This window comes from Etheostoma cragini, chromosome 4, assembly GCF_013103735.1.
Source record: "Etheostoma cragini isolate CJK2018 chromosome 4, CSU_Ecrag_1.0, whole genome shotgun sequence".
Taxonomy (NCBI): Eukaryota; Metazoa; Chordata; class Actinopteri; order Perciformes; family Percidae; genus Etheostoma; species Etheostoma cragini.
In genome coordinates this window covers 3,959,092-3,980,577 of record NC_048410.1, presented here as the reverse complement: position 1 = coordinate 3,980,577, position 21,486 = coordinate 3,959,092, and the positions used below count along the sequence as shown (strand labels likewise).

The 21,486-nt window shown below is 40.0% G+C and overlaps 3 protein-coding genes across 6 annotated transcripts; 2 read left to right on the top strand and 1 right to left on the bottom strand.

The window, feature by feature from the left end:
- The first annotated feature begins 955 nt into the window (after window positions 1-955).
- LOC117942818 (bactericidal permeability-increasing protein-like) lies at window positions 956-10,166 on the top strand. The gene is made up of 16 exons (XM_034868510.1): window positions 956-1,253; window positions 3,778-3,885; window positions 3,963-4,077; window positions 4,164-4,295; window positions 4,386-4,541; window positions 4,659-4,722; window positions 5,228-5,288; window positions 5,412-5,503; window positions 5,615-5,791; window positions 5,872-5,931; window positions 6,020-6,187; window positions 6,789-6,856; window positions 6,962-7,004; window positions 7,083-7,146; window positions 7,641-7,717; window positions 7,821-10,166. The coding sequence occupies exons 2-16, from the start codon at window positions 3,783-3,785 to the stop codon at window positions 7,860-7,862; spliced, it is 1,422 nt and encodes a 473-aa protein (XP_034724401.1). The 5' UTR covers window positions 956-1,253; window positions 3,778-3,782; the 3' UTR covers window positions 7,863-10,166.
- cdk5rap1 (CDK5 regulatory subunit associated protein 1) lies at window positions 4,044-16,549 on the bottom strand. Of its 3 annotated transcripts, none has more exons than XM_034868500.1 (14): window positions 15,950-16,549; window positions 15,760-15,863; window positions 15,645-15,679; window positions 15,367-15,467; window positions 15,073-15,283; window positions 14,476-14,596; window positions 13,122-13,352; window positions 12,823-12,920; window positions 12,645-12,700; window positions 11,283-11,413; window positions 10,997-11,146; window positions 10,247-10,387; window positions 8,631-8,789; window positions 4,044-4,268 (listed from the first exon to the last, which is right to left on the bottom strand). In XM_034868500.1, the coding sequence occupies exons 1-13, from the start codon at window positions 16,227-16,229 to the stop codon at window positions 8,640-8,642; spliced, it is 1,809 nt and encodes a 602-aa protein (XP_034724391.1). In that variant the 5' UTR covers window positions 16,230-16,549; the 3' UTR covers window positions 4,044-4,268; window positions 8,631-8,639. The 3 variants fall into 3 exon arrangements, with proteins under 3 accessions (XP_034724391.1, XP_034724393.1, XP_034724390.1); XM_034868502.1 differs by lacking the exon at window positions 4,044-4,268 and adding an exon at window positions 5,402-5,496; XM_034868499.1 differs by lacking the exon at window positions 4,044-4,268 and having other exon boundaries at window positions 8,583-8,789; window positions 15,950-16,547.
- Window positions 16,550-18,107: 1,558 nt separating this feature from the next.
- ghrh (growth hormone releasing hormone) lies at window positions 18,108-21,288 on the top strand. 2 transcript variants are annotated; one of them, XM_034868539.1, is made up of 6 exons: window positions 18,108-18,290; window positions 18,535-18,625; window positions 19,170-19,274; window positions 19,839-19,943; window positions 20,752-20,877; window positions 20,977-21,288. In XM_034868539.1, exons 2-6 carry the CDS (start codon window positions 18,549-18,551, stop codon window positions 20,987-20,989), a joined length of 426 nt encoding a protein of 141 aa, XP_034724430.1. In that variant the 5' UTR covers window positions 18,108-18,290; window positions 18,535-18,548; the 3' UTR covers window positions 20,990-21,288. The 2 variants fall into 2 exon arrangements, with proteins under 2 accessions (XP_034724430.1, XP_034724431.1); XM_034868540.1 differs by having other exon boundaries at window positions 18,271-18,290; window positions 18,517-18,625.
- The last annotated feature ends 198 nt before the right edge of the window (window positions 21,289-21,486 follow it).

Genomic DNA, 21,486 nt, shown 5'->3' with positions numbered 1-21,486 from the left:
ATGCAGCAAAGGGCCGCAGAGTGGAGTCAACTGGAGTGCTACTGAAACAACATGCTACTCAGTTTTTTCAGTAAGTTATGCACTGTTATAACGTTTTACAAAATTAAACTGGCAAATTTTAACCTATTCAGTTCATTTTTTTAAGCAATGGGACTTTGCGGGGGCTTCTAGCTGATAGATTTGCTTCACGTAGCCTTCTTCTGATCATAACAGTACTCACAGGTAACTTTAAGTCTACTTTGATTTTACTGGAGCTGATCATTGGTTGAGCCTTTGCCACTTTGGCTTTTCTTTGATCCAACCGAATGGTAGTTGACACTTATTTCTTCGCAGAATCAATCACCACACTTATTGAACACAACACTGCTATTATTTTGATCGTGTCCCTTTCAATTACATCTTCAATTACACTGAATGAGTAGCATGCATGGCATGACTGTTGGGTCAGTTGGTTTTCTAAGACTCTACAACACTTACTAGTAAATATTTTGCCATATAGAAATATCACTTCTACCAAAAAATACAATTTATGAAGCTAGTGATGTTGGACTGCTATTATTTTTTAACACAACTGTAGCATTATAGTTTTAAAAATATCAATAAACAACAAAGCATTTCTTATTAAATATAATAACATTAAAAATAACATTAAAGAAATTCACATAAACCATGATAACATCTGGTGAATTAACATTGTTTAAAACAGCAGTTATTGGGCTAAAAATACCATTAATAGCATAGATGTATACAGCTTCTAGGCAACGTTATCTCTGACAACGTTTTGTCTGAGGCTGACAGAGGTTTTTCTAAAACTGAGATCTGAAGAGTTACCTTACTGCCTTGTTGCTGGAGTGCGCTACATAAATAAAACTGCCCTGCCTTGCTTTACTGGAAAGTGACACAAGGAAGCAAACTTGGCAACAAATATGAATACAAATATGCAAAGACAAAAAGCTGTCCAAAACCACGTCGAGCTTTTAGAACATTAGCTTTCAGAGATTTTTTTCCCAACACTCAGATAGGAGCTGTTAGTATTTTTTAATATTATAGATATTATAAGAGAGCAGGACAGTGAAGCACTGAATATACCAAGTCTGCTTATTGTTGCTTTGTTTGGGGAAGTCCTCTTAGCCAAGTTTAGTTCTTGATTGACTAAGTGAATTACAGGTCACGCGCCGCCCTTCCCCCTTTCACTTTGTCTCTCAGCAGTCCGACTGACACTTGAGGAGAAACCTGACAAACTGCTGCTTCAGGTAAGATTGGCTGTATTATCACTGCATGGGGAACTTTGTCCCTGAAAGCGTTGGAAACAAAAGATGCACAAATATTTAGTAGTTTTAAAAGAATACAAGGACAAAGTTTTCCTATTTTATATTGTATTTTGTGTAGTAGCCTAAGCATTCTGGAGATTTTCTTACGTTTATTCCCAAAGCTTAATCTTTCTAATGATGGTCCAAAATTGAATCGCTTTAACCGCAATGTGTAAAGGGACGTTAAATTGTAGTATCTGGAAATGTTCTTGAAAAAAATCCTGTTGATTATGATTTGTTTATTGGAAAGGATGTGCGTTTCCACCTCTGCTTCCATTGCAGTGTTGAAGAGTATGTTAACAGACTGCAGATCGAGAACGATGTGCCTGATGTTTTATACATTCCAGGTGTTGCTATTGCTTTGGGAAGAACCTACATTTAGATGAAATATAACTATTGTCTATTATACTATTGTCTTAGTATGTAAAGCCAGAGATGAGTGTTTTTGATTTCCAGTATTAAATCATGGTTTCTTTTTGATAAGCAGCTCTTTTATAAAAAGTGTTTTTGATGAAAGCGCACCTTCTCCTTAAACTCTTCTGAACTACATGGAAACTTCCACTGGTAGTCACATGTTTCACATTCTGTCAGTTCAGTCTATGATAGAATCATAGATATGTAGATGTCTATCATAGATATGTAGATGTCTATCATTCAGTCTGTTCATGAACGTGAGCCTAAATCTGTTCATTTAAACATGCAATAAACTAAAGTTTAAGCAACACCTCAGGCACAAAAAGGACACAATATTGTTAAAATAGTTAATTCTTCCTTAAAAACTGATGGAGCGTTTGATTGTAAAAAAAAAAAAAAGCATGTTCAAGCCACATCATTTACTGATACTAAAATATTGCAATTGTGTCTTGAAATCCAATGACTAGACTGTTCCAAAAAGTGAATATTACATCTGTAAAATCTTTCCACACTTATTAAAATATACCGACTCAAAATGGACAAAAGGGGCGGACTGGGCCTTTAATCTCAGCCTAATTTAATAAAGTCTGGCTTGCTGGGGTCATGTGGTTTCTTTCCTCTACAGCACAGAGTCAGCTCTTTCCCAGGCCTCCCCAACCACAGGCTGTGGTGGAAGTACATTTAGTACAATTTAGTTGGAGCTTTACTTGATTTTTCCTTTTTTTTTTTGATAATGTATACTTCTTCTACTGAAAACCTTTTTGATGCATGAAATTTATTTGTAGTGGAGTTACTTTTCAGATTAAGTTTTATATATTTAAAAACGTGATAATCTTTATTAATACAACATATATATTAAAAAAAGTGAAATCATTGGTTTCCAAACTATATGGCTTGTGACATCTAGGAAACAACTGTGCAAATTGTTATCATAAATGCTAGTCACAGGACCAATTTCAGTATTTTTACAATATATACCAGAAGTATATTTTGTTTATAATACTATTGTACTTTTAACCACGTAGGATTTTGAATGCAGAGCGTTGTGATGAAGTATTCTTACATTAATATATTGGTCTATCTACTTGAAGTAAAGATTCTTTCACAAATTTGACCTCACTTTTTACTTTAAATATTAACTACTACTATACATGCAAACTAAACTTAGCACAAGTAAGGACATTTTTGTTTGGTACATTATTTCTCTGTGGTTAGAATGCTTTTTGGCAATAAATCTTATACCGTTGGAAAGCCTGTTTAGGTTCCTTTCCAGTTGTAAGGAACATGCAGCATGGATGAGCAGCATATGAGCAAATATGCCAAACATTCTCTGCCATTGCCAAATGTTGCCGTTTCTATTGCCACCCGTTTTGAGCTTGGGACGCCATCCCACAGCAGTGTGTGACCAGGCTGGTGACAAGCACGAGGAGGAGGTGCCGGGCTGTTGTGGCTGTGTAGGGTTCTTCCACACGCTACTGAGGCTCCCGTTTGTGAAATTAAAAAACTTTTTCCTTGCCAATATGTCTTTTTTCTTCAAACTTCAATCCTCCAAACGAGTGAATGGCAGAATAAGCTGTTTAGCATTGGCAAATTTTTCATGGGTGCCAACCCCATACTCAGCGCTACTGCTCATCCAACTCATGCATGTTCCTTACAATTGGGGCACCATTTGAAAGGGAAATAAACAGGCTTTCCAACGGTATGAGATTTATTGCCAAAAAGCATTGGAACCACAGAGAAATGATTTTCCAAAAACAAATTTCCCTAATTTTAGATTGTCTTGATTATGATTAAGAAAATGTTATTTCAAAAAGAAGGGGCTGTGCTTTATGAAGAAACCAGGGATATAAGCAATGTAAGTTCAGATTTGTGTTCTATGAATGGGATAGATCAGTAAATAAGGAACCAATAATAAAAAGAAAAAGCACAGCTCTAAAAGAGGAAGCTTTTTGCTTCCCACACAAAAGCAGAAATGTCGCTTGGTTTATGGTCTCATATCCATAAAACAAATCAGAGTTTTGCTGATGATTTTGTCCTTTTTATCTCCCAACAGTCAAGATGTTCCTGTGCTTTTGGCTGCCTCTCGTGGCTTTAATACCTATGACTTTAGGCACCAATCCTGGGGTAGAGGTCAGGCTTACAGAAAAAGGCCTGGAATATGGTAAGTGTGCAGCACATCTGTACTCTTTTACTTGGAAAAGCACCGATCTTTCATCAAATGTTCTTGCATTATGTTAGGCAGACAACTGGGGATGGCTTCGATCCAGCAGAAACTTAAAACCATCAAAGTCCCAGATATTTCAGGGTCACAGAAGGTGTCTCCCATTGGCAAGGTCCAGTACAGCCTGTCGAAGTAATGCACCAGTTTTTATCTAACACTGCTGTTAATTATTTAGCAAACTGGGATCCCAAGTGCCTTTACTGTGTGGTCTCTTCCAGTATGCAAATAGTGGATGTGGGATTACAAAAGTCTGCACTGGATTTGGTGCCAGGGACTGGTGTCAGACTGTCCATTGGTAACGCCTTCATCCACCTGCATGGAAACTGGAGGGTCAAATACATGAAAATAATGTGAGTGAGAAAAGATTTCTTCCTAATACAGAATAGTTAAATCCGTTTTGAGACATTTCTGCTGCAGCAGTGACTCCTCTCTCTTAACAGAAAGGACAGCGGCTCTTTTGATTTGAATGTCAATGATCTCACCATCGCTACAAGTATTGCCATTAAGAGCGATGAGACAGGCCGACCTGCGGTCAGTAGTGTCAGCTGTGCGGCCGCTGTCGGCAGCGCGAGCATCAAATTCCACGGTGGAGCCAGGTAAAAGAAACCCTGCCGTGCACTTCGTTTGAACCCATGTGACAAAATGGAATATGAGGGTTTTGTTATGCTTGACATGTTGCATATTCTAATTTCTGTGAGTGCTTTACGTTTCAGCTGGCTGTACAATCTCTTCAAAGACTTCATTGATAAGGCTTTACGAAATACACTGCAGAAACAGGTGAGGGCAACCCGAACACGGTTTCTGATCATCACCCTTCCTTCCTGGGGGTGTATTCATAAAGTACAAGAAATCAATGATGGAGTACTCGAGTGCTGGACTCAGATTTGAGTCTGACTCATGCCACTATTCTTATTGGACTTGTGACTTGCCTAGGAATACATGCCAGTTGGAAAACATAACTGATATGAAGTTCTCACTGAGATTGCAAAGAAACTGCAATCTTTCAGACCTGACATAAAAAAAAAAAATCTCCTGCATATCAAAGTCAATATATCTATTTAGATTTTTGTCTAAATTCAATAACAATAATTCAAGCGTTGTCACAAAATAGTGGTAATTGTGAAATAGACATTCTTTTAAAGGAAGTTATTCCTCTGCTGTTGGTTTACTGATACCAGTTGTAGTCTAAAGTGCTCTAGGTTTCTTTTAAAAACGCACCGTGTGACACTAGGATTGTTTTGCAGTCATGGAATAGATTTTTTTCTCTCATTCTTTTTTTCAGATCTGCCCTCTGGTGGCTGACGCAGTATCTGAATTGAACCCTCAGTTGAAAACTCTCAATGGTAACACACCAAGACTGTATAACATTAATTATATATAGTCTATGGTAACACACCACATTTATGTCAAATAATTTGATTTTTCATTAATGCTGAATATATGAGAGACTTTGTCCCTTACTGCAGTTGTAGCCAAGGTGGACCAGTATGCAGAGATTGAATATTCCATGGTGTCACCACCCACAGTGTCAAATTCTTCTATAGACTTGAGCTTGAAGGTAAAGAAGTCTTTATTATTGTACTCTACATTTTAAATATCTGAATCCTCAGCTTGGTTATAAAATAAGACAACAGTCATTGTCATGTCCCGACTATTCTAATTCATTTAGGGCGAATTTTACAACATCGGGAAACATCAGGAGCCTCCGTTCTCCCCCGCAGCCTTTTCCCTGCCGCCCCAGATCAACAACATGTTGTACATCGGCGTGTCTGTCTTCACCACCAACTCTGCGGCCTTCGTCTACAACACAGCTGGAGCCCTCAGCCTGTACATCACTGATGATATGGTGAGCTGCATCCTCCCCATTCCCTCCATGAATCTACTTTCATGACATCACTGATCTACAACCTGGTTCTGTCACAACAGATCCCACATGAATTTTGTTTCCGACTCAACACCAAAACGTTTGGATTCTTGATCCCACAGGTGACTACACATTCCATGGATTTTATAAGAAGTATAGCCTTCATTGGTAATTTAGTATACCAATACCAATGTATCGGTGTATTTTCAGATTGCCAAGCGTTTCCCGGGTCTGATGATAAAACTGCTGGTGAAGACAGTGAAAAATCCTGTCATCACTTTTGAACCCAACAATGTGACAGTTCAGGCGACTGGCACAGTGACGGCGTACGCGATCCAAGCCAATACCACACTTTCCCCCCTGTTTGTCCTAAACCTGGTAGGTTACACAGCCGGCATCCAGGGGCAGAGCTAGACATTGTAAACATCTAGGGCTCAAAACCTCGGGGGGGGGGTCTGGGTCATGCTCAATTAACGGCAGCTATATGAGATATTTTCCAAACCATTTGATAATAGAATGGGTACAAATCTGTACATAATTTGGGAAAAAAATGATAGAAGGAAAACATAATCATCCTATTTCGTTTTGAGTTCTCCAACTGTTGTCATCACTCTGAAACCAGAACACAACACATTTTCATTTTCATTCCTGACACCTATTTTTAAGTAACACAACGTAGGTAGGGTAGGAATTTGGTGTAAACGGCATTACTAATCTTGAACTATTTGTTGGGCATTTCGCATAATTAATGCGATAATTTCCCAGTAATAGAACTTTAGCTCCAATATTTTGCCAGTCAGTGAGACTTGAGGGCAAATGACACAAGATTATTTTATAAACCTGAAAGATTTAGGGCCTTTGCGAAAACATTCGGGGCTGAAGCCCCAGAAGCCACCACATCAATCAGCCTCTGCTGGCATGAGAAAAAGCCATTTGTGTGGTTCAGAGTTGGTAATTTTCTCACCATATGTCTTTGCAGGAGACCAGTGTCAGCGTACAACTGTTTGTAAGAGAAATGAGGCTGGCTGGAGCTGTCACCCTAAACAAGTGAGTTTCTAAAAAACTCACTACTTGTTCTAGGAAGAGAAAATTGGGACCAAAAGGTCCTTGAAAAGATCACCGTAACAGTCTAATTTTGCCTAATTTGCACAGAATGACTCTGACCTTGGGGAAAAGTTATGTAGGAGAGTTTCAGGTGAGAACTGCATTTTAACACAAGTCACATCATGCACCATCAGAACCAACTTCAACTAACCCTAACCCTAACCTGCAGGTCAAATCCCTCGACAGCATCCTCCACATGGTCCTCAAAGTGGTAGTGATACCTACAGTCAATGGTGAGTTCTTGCATTTTCAGTTTCCACTCCTGTATGAAGTAGGTGCCATGTCATGTACTCGGGTTGTTGCTTGTAGATCAGCTGGGAGTTTACGGGGTCCTTTGTTGGACTGTTTTCTAGTACATTTGTGCAGAAGCACATTATCCACCAAAGAAAAAAAGGGCACACTGCATTCTGTAAACTCTTTAGATTGTGTGACCTGATAAGCTATTTCTGCTTCACTGCCACTCCAAATTTTGTCATGAAGGTTAACGCTTCTTCCGAGTACAAACATGCTGTATTGGCATCTCGTAATACGGAGAGCTTTCCCTGGCGGTGTCAGGGTTAACCAGCATTGTTGTTTAGAAAGGGCTTGAATGTATTGGATGTTCCTTTACATGTAAAAGTTACACAAACTACGTTTATTATTAAAAACCTGCTTATTACATCACTATATGTTTTCCACGTTGGAATATGTGAGTACTTTATCTAAATGTATGCATTTCGCTTCATAGATCAACTTGCAAAGGGATACCCACTTCCTACACTTGGAAAGATGAAGCTTATGAACACTCAGCTTCAGGTCCTAAAGGTCAGAGACTGGCTACTTCTATTAAAAACTGCATTTTTGAGCTAGCTGCAATTATTATATAAACAAGGCCACTAACATAGTATTACTTTGTTTTTTTCTCAAGGACTATGTGCTGATTGGGACAGATGTTCAGTTCATGGGCTGAGCGTCATTTCTGGAAAACTCCCAGAATTTATTTCTTGCCGCCATGAAGACACAATCACAGCCAACGAGTTCAACTGCCTCAGGGAAAAAAATGAATAATGTACAAATATTACTACTACTACGAGCCTGAAAAATGCAGATCCCCGGTTTGCATTTGGATATAGTCTGCTTTTTTTCTTTATAATAGTTCTGTTCTTTATTAAAAAAAATATTTTCTTTTAAACTCAGATCAGATATTTCTACATATTAAATGTAGATGGGATCAGTGAACATTTCCCAACAGAGTTACTGTAGTTGTGTCACAGGAAAACAGGACCCCATCTGCAAGGCAGGGTTTGCTGTTGTCACCACAATCAGCTTCTTTTTTGTTTTTTAAATAACATGCTCCTTCCAAAGCAGATGACAGCCCTTTCTGCTGCTGACTTTAATCCAAATCGTCTCCATGTCTTCCTTCGTAGCTCACAGAGAGATTCTACAAATCTGCCAATCTGAGTAATTTTTACTGCAGTTTGAAGTGAAATACCACAACATCAATTAAGAACCAGACAAATCAGTCACAGTTAAATGTATCAAACAAATATAATTTAGATCATCCAAACCAGATTCATCATCTTAAGCAGTTCAACATGTACCTACTACATACTTAGTCGTGACTGTAAAATGAACATAATGCAGTCCAACAGCCTCCATGTGTCGTCAAAGTCATTCAAGAAAAGAAGGCATGTGTGCTAGTTTTACCGGACAATAACAATGCTTCCTGCTGTGTCACCTGTGTCAATCAAGAGCATCTTTCAATCTTGGTTGTGTCTGAGGCCACATGTTCACCAAGCTGGTGCCTTGGCGGAGTCTCGCGGTGCTGAGGTGTCCCTCTCAGGGAGCTGGGACTAAGGGCTCGGCCTCTCAGGCTCTGGGAGTTGGCCGACAATATCTATGATAAAAAGACACAAAACATCAAACAACGAATGATTAAATGATGAACTCTTTGAAGCAGATGATGCCTTGTAGCTCTGGGCTGTGATGGTTGTTAAAATGGCTGACATGGAACTACTTTATAACTTGACCCATTTTTTTTAACAATGGTTGGTGTGTCACTGTTAGACATGAGTCTGCCTACATCTGAACACCTGCAATGGATTTTTCATTTTAGGATGGGTCCAAACACGTTTTTGTACTCCATCTTTAAGTAAAAGTTCCCAATATTTGAATAAGAGCCTTAGAAATTACAGATGTTTAGGTCAATCGCAATAAGAATATTTGAGATAAAAATACATCAATTTTATTAATTTTTTTAACATAAAAACAAAAAAGACTCTGAAAACTTGGCTTCAATTCTTTAGCGTTACACTATAACAAATATTGATGACTGAGTTGAGTTTATTAACACTTAACAACTCAGCTCAACTCATCATTAGGACTGCTTATGTGTGACTTGGTCAGATTTATGTGACAGTGAACTCTAGGGCTGGCTACCGAATTCAATACTTTTTAGGCATTGACCGAATTGCTTCTGAACTGTCGATCATATTTCCATACCTAAGGAGTAAATCTCATCAGCGTCAGTGAGCTAATATGCACGTTTTGACAGAGACCTCAAAATATTTGTGATTGGCGGACTAAGGTTTCACGTCGTAGGGACACGCAGGGAAAACGCTACGTTGCACTCAGAGACTGGGCTCACGTAGTAGGAGCTAAAAAATCAATAAAAAGATTTGTGTCCTTATGTGTAATGTTGCAATTTCTTTTTGTTTTATAAAATTGGGTTTGAAAAAAATGGACGCTTAGGAACCAGCATCAAAGTCACAGTATTGGTATCAGTCCCGGTACCGAACATTAAGCCAGCCCTAGGGTGCACACAACCAGTCATCAGAGCCTAATCCAAATGTTTCTAAATCCTGATTCAAGCCCAGACCGTCGGAATAGTGCAACGCTTCAGGAAGATCATTATGGAATAATAGATAATAATCAGAAATTAGTTACACAGGTTTGGATAGAACCATAACTTGGTCTGGATCTGGACAGCGGTCCACCATTTGGTGATGCCCGATAAGAAGCTGATTGAGTAAATGTGTTTGCAGGGCTTTTAAATGTGCTTATTGAGGAATTGTGACAAAGATATGTACTGCAGTGAGTGGGACATTTTACAGATGAAAAATAAAACTTGTCATTACTCCATGCTGAAAATACTATGCAACAGTGGAAATGTTCCTAAATGACCTTAACGATACATTTGGCATTTCTGTACTGCAACAGATTTATCAGCCAACACATACCAATATATCTGTAATAAAGAACTGTCTACTCATAATAGTGACGGTAATAAGCCATGCCCTTTTTCAAAGAACATTTTAAAATGTGATGACTTTTGAAAGATGTAACAAACCCTACCTTCACCAGCAGGTAGTCGCCAGCATTGATCGATGCAGAGTTGGATTCGAGAGACAGAACAGCAACATCCTCTTTGGGGAAAATGACTTTCACATTGCCATCGGTTCTCCCACACAAGTCTTTGGCAGATCTTTTACTTTCCTGCATAAAAAAAAAAGATGTGTTGGGGCAAACATTCTATTTTCATGTTTAGGGAAAAACACTTATGGCGTTTTTCCTGCTCGACTCGACATTTTGGTTTATCTATTATGAAAAAACGTCCCTTTTTTTAGTACCACCTCAGGTGGTGGCTAAGGCAATACCAAAAGGTGACGTGCAAACCTGCGGACTACTGATTGGTCGGAGAGAATTGTCACTAATCACCGCGTCATCCTTGCTAGCGACAGACAGTGGTGTCCTGAACAAATGCGCCATTTTTGAATAGTTTAACCAGCTTGTTTTTTTTTTGCTGCCTCCAGCTTCTTTTGTCTTCTGGCTGTGGCAACGGCAACATGCCGAGAATCAAAAACCCCACACCTTTGGCATTGTGTGCGTTGCATCAGGTCATGGCAATTTCCTGCGGTGTCACTATGACGACCAGCCACGCTTGTCTTACGCATGAGGCGGCACTAAATCTGCAATGGAAAATGGAGGACGGGGAACCGCGGTCGAGTCGAGCCAAGCCGAGCTGGTACTAGCATTGGCTCAACGCCATTATATAGGTATAATATCCACTTGTACATATTCTCAAGTCATGTGTGCAGTACTCACTCCCTCCACCAGGACAAGCTGTGTGCTGCCGACGAGAGCAGCGTTGACCCGTGCAGCTTCCTCTCTGAACACACGGATACACTCGTCCAGCCTCTGCCGCTTCACCTCAGCTGGCACGTCATCTTGTAGCCGATGGAAGGCGTGGGTTTTCTGAGTAAGACAAGCGTAAAAAAAAAAAATGTAAACTAGATCCCTTATGGGGCGACTGAAGAGAACTTTTAAAAATAACAGCTTGGGTTGAATTCTGAAATAGAGAAACGTACGTAACAAACCCACAAGAGCTCACCTTTCTCATACTGTAGGCGAAAAGGAATCCCACATTGTAGCCCACCTGTCTGATCAGAGACAGAGTCTGCTGCTGGTCGTCCTCCGTTTCACCACAGAAGCCTGAGATGAAGTCACTGCTGAGACTCACCTCTGAAACACAGACAGGCCGATAATGTTAAACACAGACCTGGAGCGGCATAGATTCATCAATTTGAGCCGTCAACCATTTAAATTAAATGCCAACCATTTTGGTAATCAATATACCTGTTTGATTTTTATATTATGGATATTCTCTGATTCTAGCTTCTTAAATGGGAATATTTTCTAGTTTCTTCATTCCCCTGGGACATTAAATGGAATATCTTTGAGTTGTGGACAAAACAAGACATTTGAGGACGTCATCTTGGGCTTTGGAAAACATTGATCACCATTTTTCTGACATTTTATTAACCCAAAAAAATAATCGTCAGATTAATCAACAATGAAAATAATTGCTAGTCGCAGCCTTACACAGACAACACACTACTATCTGAAGATTATAATACCAATGCAAATGCCCTTTAGGTTGTACTATTAGCTGGACACTACACTAGCTGGGATCCACGTGTGAAATAGCTTAAAATTTATTTGATGAAGTCAAGTTAGTGTAGAGGAGGGTAACCTCCAGACTGGAAACACATGAATAGGGTGGAAGTAACAAATAACATTTACTTTAACAACTGTATGAGAAGAACTAACGCTATCTTTGATTTAAAGCACTGTACTCTGTAACATTGTAAGTCACATTAAGTTACACAAAGAGCACGCTGGGGCTCATGGGCTAATACTTGGATCTTGGGTCATGTCCAGTGGTGGAATATAATTAAGTACATTTACTCAAGTACTGTACTTAAGTACACATTTGAGGTTCTTGTTCTTCACTTGAGTCTTTCACGCCACTTTTTTCTTCTACCTCAACATTTCAGAGAGAAATATTGTACTTTTTACTCCACTACTTTCATCAGACAGCTTTAGTTACTAGTTACTTTAAACATTATGATTTCTGCAAACAAAACAAATGCATCTTATAAAATAAGATGTTTTTGTATTAATAAAACTAGCACATCCTGCTGTAGTTAATTTAAAGCTATGCGGTGGATGCCTGCTCATAATTGATGATCAGTTGTATGCACAGGCTGAATAAAAAGGGAATTTGTTATTGGTTTGGACATGTGGCTTAAACAAACACAGACCACATCTTAAATTACCTCCTTTATTACTTTCATCAAAGTACATTTTTAAGTAATGTTGCTTGTTAGTTGATTGAAATGTCTTTAAATGAACAATACTTTTAAAATATGAAAGTATTCTTGCCATCATTGCTAATTAACATTGCAATTACCTGGGATAATGCTCCGGATGTTCTCCACAAGATCGAGATAGGCCTCTCTTGTGTAGCTGTACATTTTTATAAGAAAAGACATATGAGAACATTTGATGACAAGGGGCTTCACCAACACATTTATCACACAGAAATGCTTTGACGATTTAGTGTGGAAAAAAGCACAGCGGTGTCTTACCCACGGCGCATTGCTTCGAGGACCTTGTTGCTGCCACTTTGGGCCGGAAGGTGGATCTGCTTACAAATGTTCCCTCGCTCCGCAATCAGATGCAAAACCTGTCAACACCAGCCCACGGAGAAGGTCAGGACGTTAATAAAGGGAATCCTCCACATGAAAGTGGCGGGGGTTTTTTTGCGAAATGTGATCAAACTGAAGAAAAAGATACTTTGCTAAACATCTATATATCTACACAGGGTTGGAATGAGATTCAGTGCAGTTGAGAATGCGTATTCAGCAGGTACAGTGTCATCATGTACCTCATCAGGAAAATCCTTGGGATGAGGGGAGGTGAATCGGATCCTCATGTCAGGATCGATGCGTGACACTCGGTCCAGCAGGTCGGAGAAGCGCAGACCTCCCTGTTTGCTTCTGTACACGGTCTTAAACCCCTGGCTGAGCTTGGTCACGTCGGAGCCACAGAACTGTTCTTCTGACGTGTCTCTGTAGCTGTTGACGTTCTGACCCAGCAAAGTCACCTCCTTCACACCCTGAAAACACACACACACACAAGTCAGGGGGTGTGGAGGCACTTAAATTGCCTCCACGAAAGTTCCACTTGCCTCCCTTCCTTGCGTCTTAGTGCCTCCCACTAAGGAAATCATCGGAGGAGAGAGGAATCGAGCAAATGTGTTTTTAGAGGGATGAGACAGCTGTTCTTCTGAAGGGTCACAAGAGTTTGTCAGCTCTGTGGGCAGAGTTAGCAACTCCTTCAGCTGCACGGCTTCCAGGAACACTGCTCTTGTGTATCCTCGATGATCCCTCCTCGGTGCTCGCTCCTCGGGGACCAAATAAGAGCTTTGAGACGGCCTTCACCGAGGAGGACAAAACAACGTCCGGTTCAGCCGAGGACCAAGGACTAGCAAGTAAGGGGGATGAGATTCACCCCCTGAGACCTTCTTCTTCTTCTTCTTGTTTTATGACGGTTGGCATCCAGCTTATTGGTGCATTACCCCCACCTTCTGCTCCGGAGTGTGGGTCAGACAGACTTCCAATAGGCTTGTTCGAGATGAGCCAGGTCCGCGCAGAAACGATCAGCGGCGATCGCCGCCTGTTGCATGCTGGTTACATTTGTGTCTGACTTGATCCCGGCTTGCTGTGATGTCATGCACACGTTGGCGTCAATAACCTCATGACATCAAGGCGGCCGCAGTTCTGAGACGCAGCCAGCGCAGTTGCTTTTCACCGACTGCAAGGCAGATCCAATAGGAATAAGTTTTGGTTTCCATAACGGCCAGACGCTGGTTGCGTTGCAGCCATGGAGCACCGTAAGCAGTGCTTTAGTGTGGCTTTATTGAACATTGAAAAAGCCCGGTAAAACTGCAACCCACCATTGAATCAAAATAAAATCTTTCCTCTTATTTGTTTTCAAATCAACCCCTCATTATGATTTTATGAAAAACTAAATGAATTGATTCTCATGTTTTTATACATTTTCATAATTTCTTTTTATCTTATTCTCTCATATTTACCACACATTTCAGGAAGCAGTTTTCCCAAATTAGATAAATACTTTGTGTAAAAGCCCTAGTAGTGCTTTTCGTGCTAGTCTACATGTTATAAACAAGTGTTGGGATTTGACTGACACACTTAAGTGTTGAGGTTATAACTTGCCTGATCAGAGAGCATCCGAACTTCGTCGAGTATGGAGCTGACAGGTCGACTCCTCTCTTTGCCTCGGGTGAAGGGAACAATGCAGTAACTACACATATTGTCACAGCCTCGCATGATGGACCTGCCAGCACAAAAGACGCACACAAAATCAGGTTGCGATATAAAGACATGGTGTTGCAGTAGAAAATGAAAGGAGGAGGGGTGGCGATAGTCAGACCCTCCTCCACAGCGCTGTGGAGGAGGGTCTGGCTAGTCCACACAGCACTCCTGGATGAGCGTAAAACCTGCTCTGGTTTATTGGCATGTCTTTAAAACCAATCACGGGAAGGATCTTGTTTTGGTGGAACACGTTTATGTTCAAAGGTTGTTTCAGTCGTGCAATGGAAAACTCAGATTCAACATAAAGTCTACCCAGGTGTCTGGATTTACCTTGCAGAGATCTGAGGAGCAGTAAACCTTAGTCCTCAGAAATCTGCCAGAGTTTAAAACACAAAGAAAGTGGAAGGCGACAATCCCGAACATGAAACATCGTTGATATGGACTAGACTGGAGGGTTCAAAAAACCATGGATGCATGGTAACTAATTTGCAAACTTACACAAAAGCACTGTATCCATGAGGAGCGTGGTGTACAGGCATGATGTCAGCGTAGGTCTCCTCCAACGACAGCAGCACGTTGCTTGCCTGACGACCTCCGTCCGCTACAGTCAAGAGGCGGGGAAGGTCCCGGTAGGCGTCTGGACCAGCAAGAACGTCTACAAGCTTCTCCCTCTCCAAAAGCTCTGTCTTTAGCCTTTCTGCCATGCATCCTGGATACACAAAACACTTTATATATCTTCTAGGCTCTGTATAGAGACAAATGTAAAAAAAAAAAAAAAAAAAGTTAACTTACCTAAAATCCCAATTTTCATTGGTGTGTGGGTTTTTAACCGTCTCTTCTTCATAGCCGTTAGTTGTTGTAGTCTATTCCAAATAGTTTGTTCAGCTTTTTCTCTGTAAAGAGAGAAGTCTGTCCATTAGTTGGTGTATCAGATTTAGATGTGCATGATGTGCATGGAAGCCTTAATGATGTAATGCCAATCCTAGTGTGGGGGGTTAAGCTATTTTAAATTGTTGTTAGTTACTCCTAAAAACATCACAATTTATTTTAATAGTTTAACATTAATTTACCTTATGGAGCATGTTACCAGAAGGACAACGTCTGCCTGTAAGCACAAAGAATATTCTTTTTAGTTAACTGTTTTGACATAAAAGGATGTTCAATTAGTGTAGAGCTCGTCTGTACCTCGCTTAAGTCAGCTGTGCGTTGGTATCCCTTCCTTTGTAGGATGGACCAGGCTATCTCTGTGTCGTTTACATTCATTTGACATCCATAGGTTTCAAAATACACTGTAATATTAACACAAAACACCAATTTAGCATTTGTCCCAAACAACCACAAACTAACTTGGTGGCTGTCAGTGATGCCCACTAACCTTTCCTGGAATTCCCCATCTCCAAATCCTGAGAAAGATAACTATGTTTGTCATAGTGCTCTTCCTCTGCAGCACACGTCTTATTAACTGAGACTCCTTTGATGAAATCCTGAAAACTTGGACCAGAGGATATCTGACTCTTGAACTTGTTTGCAGTTGTCTTCCTCTCTCTTGGAGTCACACTAGTGTTAGCTAATTTAGAACAATGTCTGGCTTGGATACACCTGAGAGGAGTCCAGTGTTGAGGAATGGTAAATAAGGGTTTCCTGAGGGATTGCATGCCTAACGTTAGCTAACGTCCAAGACCAAAGGCTAAAGCAGCTACCTGTCGCGTTAAGCTCTAACGTTACAACCGTATGCCCTATTGAGCTACTTTCAGCGCTTCTTAGAAGCTAACATCATCTCCCGTGTTTATGTCGTAAGTTAGCAACTGAATAAGTCACGGTGTACATGCTAGCTGCGTTGGTTAAATTGTCATTCAGACAGGCACTCATGTGGAGCCAGAGATGTCTTGATAGCAAGAGAAGTATCTCCCCAATCCCACGTCGCGACATAAAACGCTCAGAGCGGTCAAAAATTAGCAGGTTTGACGTTATCCTGAATTCAGGTGCACGTGTGTGAAATACGTCCAATTGTTGTTTGTTTTTATTTCAGTAATTTTAATTAGACGTTGATTACAATGTTCTATTAAAAACTGAAAGGAATCCACAACATTAAAAAGATAGTTAAGCACGTACCAGGTTACGTTAGATGCTGGACTGCTAGATCGTGGTTACCGAACGTAACCTCTTTATAAACGTTTGTTAGCGTAACAACGCGACGTTGTAGTGAACAATTATGTATATGTGACAGTGACAACTATAGAAATATAAAGAGCAGACAATGCGGGGGCTACTCTGTATATGTCAATGGGTGAAACCTTATAAATAATGAGATAAAACCTAACCCTTACGTCCGGTAACTGCGATCTAGCATCTACAGCAGTAACGGCGTCCTGCAAAGACGGAAGTAGACGACAGAGAATCATCTTGTATCCCAGTTATGTGTTAGCCAGAGATGTCCCCGGGTACGTCCAGCTTCGCGGACCGTCTAAAAACCTTCCTGAAGTAAAACAACGTTCCGATTGCAGGCAAATCTTCGAAGTGAGCTCAATGAATCACCAACATCTTTAATCAGTCTTAAAAAGCATCCAGTCCACAGTTGTTTGTCCCGTATGTTCCAAACTCGGGCCCACGGATGAGGGGTGCTGGGATGTAAAGAGTGTGATAGATTTTTTAAATTGTATTAACTTCTCATAAAAATGACCCCAGTGACCAAATGTAGGCCTACTAATTTGTCTATTCATCAGAAGAAACATTGGCCACATGAATGCTATCAACTCATCTGTAGTTGTAGACACTTTATTTTAGGAAACAATTTGCATAATGGATGTAGACTAATTTACTGAATGGATAGTAAAATCCCCATAACATTTTATTTTTCAATAGCCTACATGAACTATAAACCATATTTCATCCTATCATATTTACATTTTTTTTCCCCAAAATGTTTTGTTTCTTTAATTAGAGTACACAGTATACCCAGCAATGTGCCAAACATTTGTTGAAATATTCTATTCTATTATACTTGTATTGTAAACTTTGTACAACACACTTTGTATTTCTGTATGCCAATTCGGTCATGCCAATAAAGCAAACTTGGATTTAAGAAAGTGACAAAAAGAGCATGCGGACCGTTAGTTAGAGAGAGAGAGAGAGAGAGAGAGAGAGAGAGAGAGAGAGAGAGAGAGAGAGAGAAAAAGAGAGAGAGAGAGAGAGAGAGCAAGGGTGCATTACCTTTTAACTGAACTCTATAATGAATGAATGCCTTTTATTGTCATTGCATTATAATAATCACAATGACATTGTAGAGCAACTCTAGTAAGGTGCATCATCATTCTAACACATATACTATGACACATTCATTGCAAACACACACACAATCACACACACACACACACACACACACACACACATACACACACACACACATACACACATACCGAATACATCTCACCCATCATTCATAGAAAACACTCTCTCAAGAAAGGAGAAAAGGACAAAAAAAAGCGCTCAGCTAAGGTAGGGAGGGAGAGAGAGACAGAGAGAGACAGAGAGAGAGAGAGAGAGAGAGAGAGAAAGAGAGAGTGAGTGACTAGGAGCTACAGGTTCAGTATAAACGGACCATGGATGACAAACAGTACTTTTCCCTTTCTTTTGTTCAGCCTTTCCTGGCAGTGAGAGATGATAAGAGTTAAGGGCTCCAAATAAAGGGACGCTCACAACTGACACAAAATATCCAGGTAACTTATCCACCATCTGTGCAAATGTAACGTGTAAATTATACATCTAATGTCTGTAATTTGACTTTTTTTTTAAATTTTAGATTAAATGTTGATGTTTTCCATCACACGTCTCTGCCTGCTGCAACTTCGTTGCCTTTTGCAGAGTGATGGAGCTGGTGGAGGGAAACTGTGGTTTCAGCATTTTTTTTTTGAATGTAATTTCTACTCCTGTCATTTATTCTAGCTGTCCATTCTTCTCCAGGACTAGCTGTGGAGATGGAGAAAGCTGCACTGCTGCTGCTTTGTTGCCTGGTCATGTCTTTATCGGGCTCCCCGCTCTACCCATCCATTAGGTAAGTTCTGACAGATTTACTGGAATTCTTCACATCATGTTCATTCCCATTACTGATTTGTAGTGTGTTAATGAGAGTGTTTTTTTTTAAGTTATTCAAATATTGTATGACTGGTCAACTCAGCTGTTCAGATCTGTAGATGCCTTTTGTCCACTGGCAGCAGAAATACTGAAAAGTGGTGAAAGATTATCACTCAGAATAGAAGATTGCTTGAATATAATTCAGAGTAATATAATTATAAAGTTTGTGTTTTAAACCTTTCGCCTTGCATGCCATAGCTCTTCACTTGGTATGCTAAAAAGGGTCAATATGACCAAATTAGTCACCGTGTCACATTTACACACCGTTTTAATCCCAGTGCCCTGTGTCAAAGCAGCAGAATATTTAACTGTAGATAGACTAAAATCTCTGTGTAATGTCCAAATCTTCTTCTTTTCTGGTAGACATTTAAATACATTAAAATATCAGTATAGTATAATCCACATGGGGCAGATATTCAAATGCAGTGTTCTACATTCATTTAGTTAACGAGGATATTTCTCAGGTTCGGCCAGAGGGATACATCCATTCTGATGACATCTTCTATAAAGAATCCCGCAGAGCAGCTGGAGGAAGACACGCGTCCTCCCAGGGAGCAAGCTGAGTTACGGTCAGTTTGTTAATATGGACTGAGTGGGTGATCTGAAATATGGCTTAAAGGGTTGGTTAACCCAAATTACAAAAAAGATTTGTATTTTTTTAAGATATCTGCCTCTAAGATATTATTTCCCCCCTAATACAATACAAGTGAATGGAGTTGTTTTTGTGGTGCTCACAGCATTTGTTTTTAAATTGAGCATGAGCATGTCCTTTCAGAAAAAGTGTACTTTTGGCTAATTTACAGACCTCACTGTGAACAGTTTTTATTGAAAATCTGTATTTGTTAGAAAGTAGTTCCGAAAACAAAAGTGTTCACAGTAATGTGAGATAGAGCATATCTCAAAATCTGGGCAAGTAAAAACCACACTATCCGCACAGCTGGTGGAGAAATGTGTTTTTTTCTAACTGACCCTTTAAATTGGACAACAGTAAATGGAGGGTTGACAGCTTGTCTTTTTGTTGCTGCTTCATTGCACACTGCAACGTTTTCTTCGTCCTGAATGAAAGCTATTCAAGAATACTGTTGTGTAATAACTGAACCGATGATGTAAATTGTCCTACTTTCTGATTTTAGCTCCGGACGCCACGCTGATGCCATCTTCACAAACAGTTACAGGAAAGTCCTCGGCCAAATCTCTGCCAGGAAGTTCCTTCAGACAATCATGGGCAAACGGCTGGGGTAAGTAGCACAAGACGTACGAGGTCACTTAACCCGTTGTGTTGTCCTCCCGGGTCAACTAAACACCCACCATTCTACAGAAGGAGTGACCATGATCCTTAATTGTACTTGTGAATGGGGCTGACACTATTATTATTTTTATAGTTGATTAATCTGTTGATTATTTTCTTGATTCATCAGTTAGTTGTTTGATCTGTTGCAATGTTAAACCATGGTGAAAACTGTCAATCAGTGTTTCCCAAAGAATAGGATGACGTCCTCAAATGTCTTGTTTTGTCCACAACTCAAATATGTTCAGTTTCCTCTCACAGATGAGAGAAGAAACTAGAACATATTCACATTTAATTGAATCAGAGAAATCTTTTTCTTTTAAATAAAAAAACAATTTATCGATTATCAAAATAGTTGACGATCGATTAATTGTTGCACCTCTACTTACAAATAGTGCTGTAGGGAACCATGTGTGTTATTTTTGGGCAATTTCTTTGATAGAGACTCAAACGTTACATACAGAAACTTTGAAAATGGCCAAGGACAACAGGAGGGTTGAATCCGTAAAGATCCAACAGGCAGGGGCGTTGGACTGGGGGTGGGGGTGGGGGGACTGAGTACCCAGGGCCCTCATGTGAGGAGGGCCCAAAAAGATAGCAGAATGAACATGTGTGGATGCGGGGAGGGGCCCATAGAACAAGCCTTTCTACAGGGCCCAGACTGGTGCTACGCCCCTCCAACAGGACCAACGCTGTGTGTTTTCAGGTTGCCAAAAAAATACACAATGAAACATGAATTGTTATTTTTTTTCCCACAGAGAGGAAAGTGAGAGCTACATGAAAGGTCAGTCTAAAATCGACGAAGGGACCTATAAAAAAGATCTTACATCCATCCAGAGCGACCAGAGATACAGAGAAGTGCAAGGGAATGTCATGAGGCCCAGGTAATTAATAACCTTCATTACTGACACACACACACAGCTCTAATGAACGCGGGATGACATGTTAGTCGTTCACTAAACCGAGTCTTTCCTTCTTTACAGCCTGCTGAGTTGAGATTGGTGTGTCGGACAGATTCAAGGCTCCAGCAGCACGTTTCATAACCATCACTGCTTGTTTTCTTATACGTCTTTCAGCCTGGTCTTTACAGATGAAAATTATATTTAGATTTTTTTTATTCCCATTAAACCTGTGAAGAAAACCTACAGCCCTAACTCATGACTGTGGAAAAAATGGCACTGAGGAACTTCAAGTTGTGCACTCTTCTTTTAACAGAAATAGTAACATTTGTTTAAGTGGCTCCTGAAATACCAGTTATGGTATTAATGAAATTATGAACAATAATATCTTTTTTTGAACAAGTCCAGACTCATAGTTAAATTTATGTGGTCATGCTGAACTAGGCAGTTGTGAAAGGCACAATGTGTGAAAAATGCAATTCTAAAGGACTTCATACTTAAATGAATATTTCCATTTTTATAATTCTACTTCACCTTTCAGAAAAAAAATATTTTTCTATTTTACATTTGACAGCTGTAGCCATTAGTTAATTG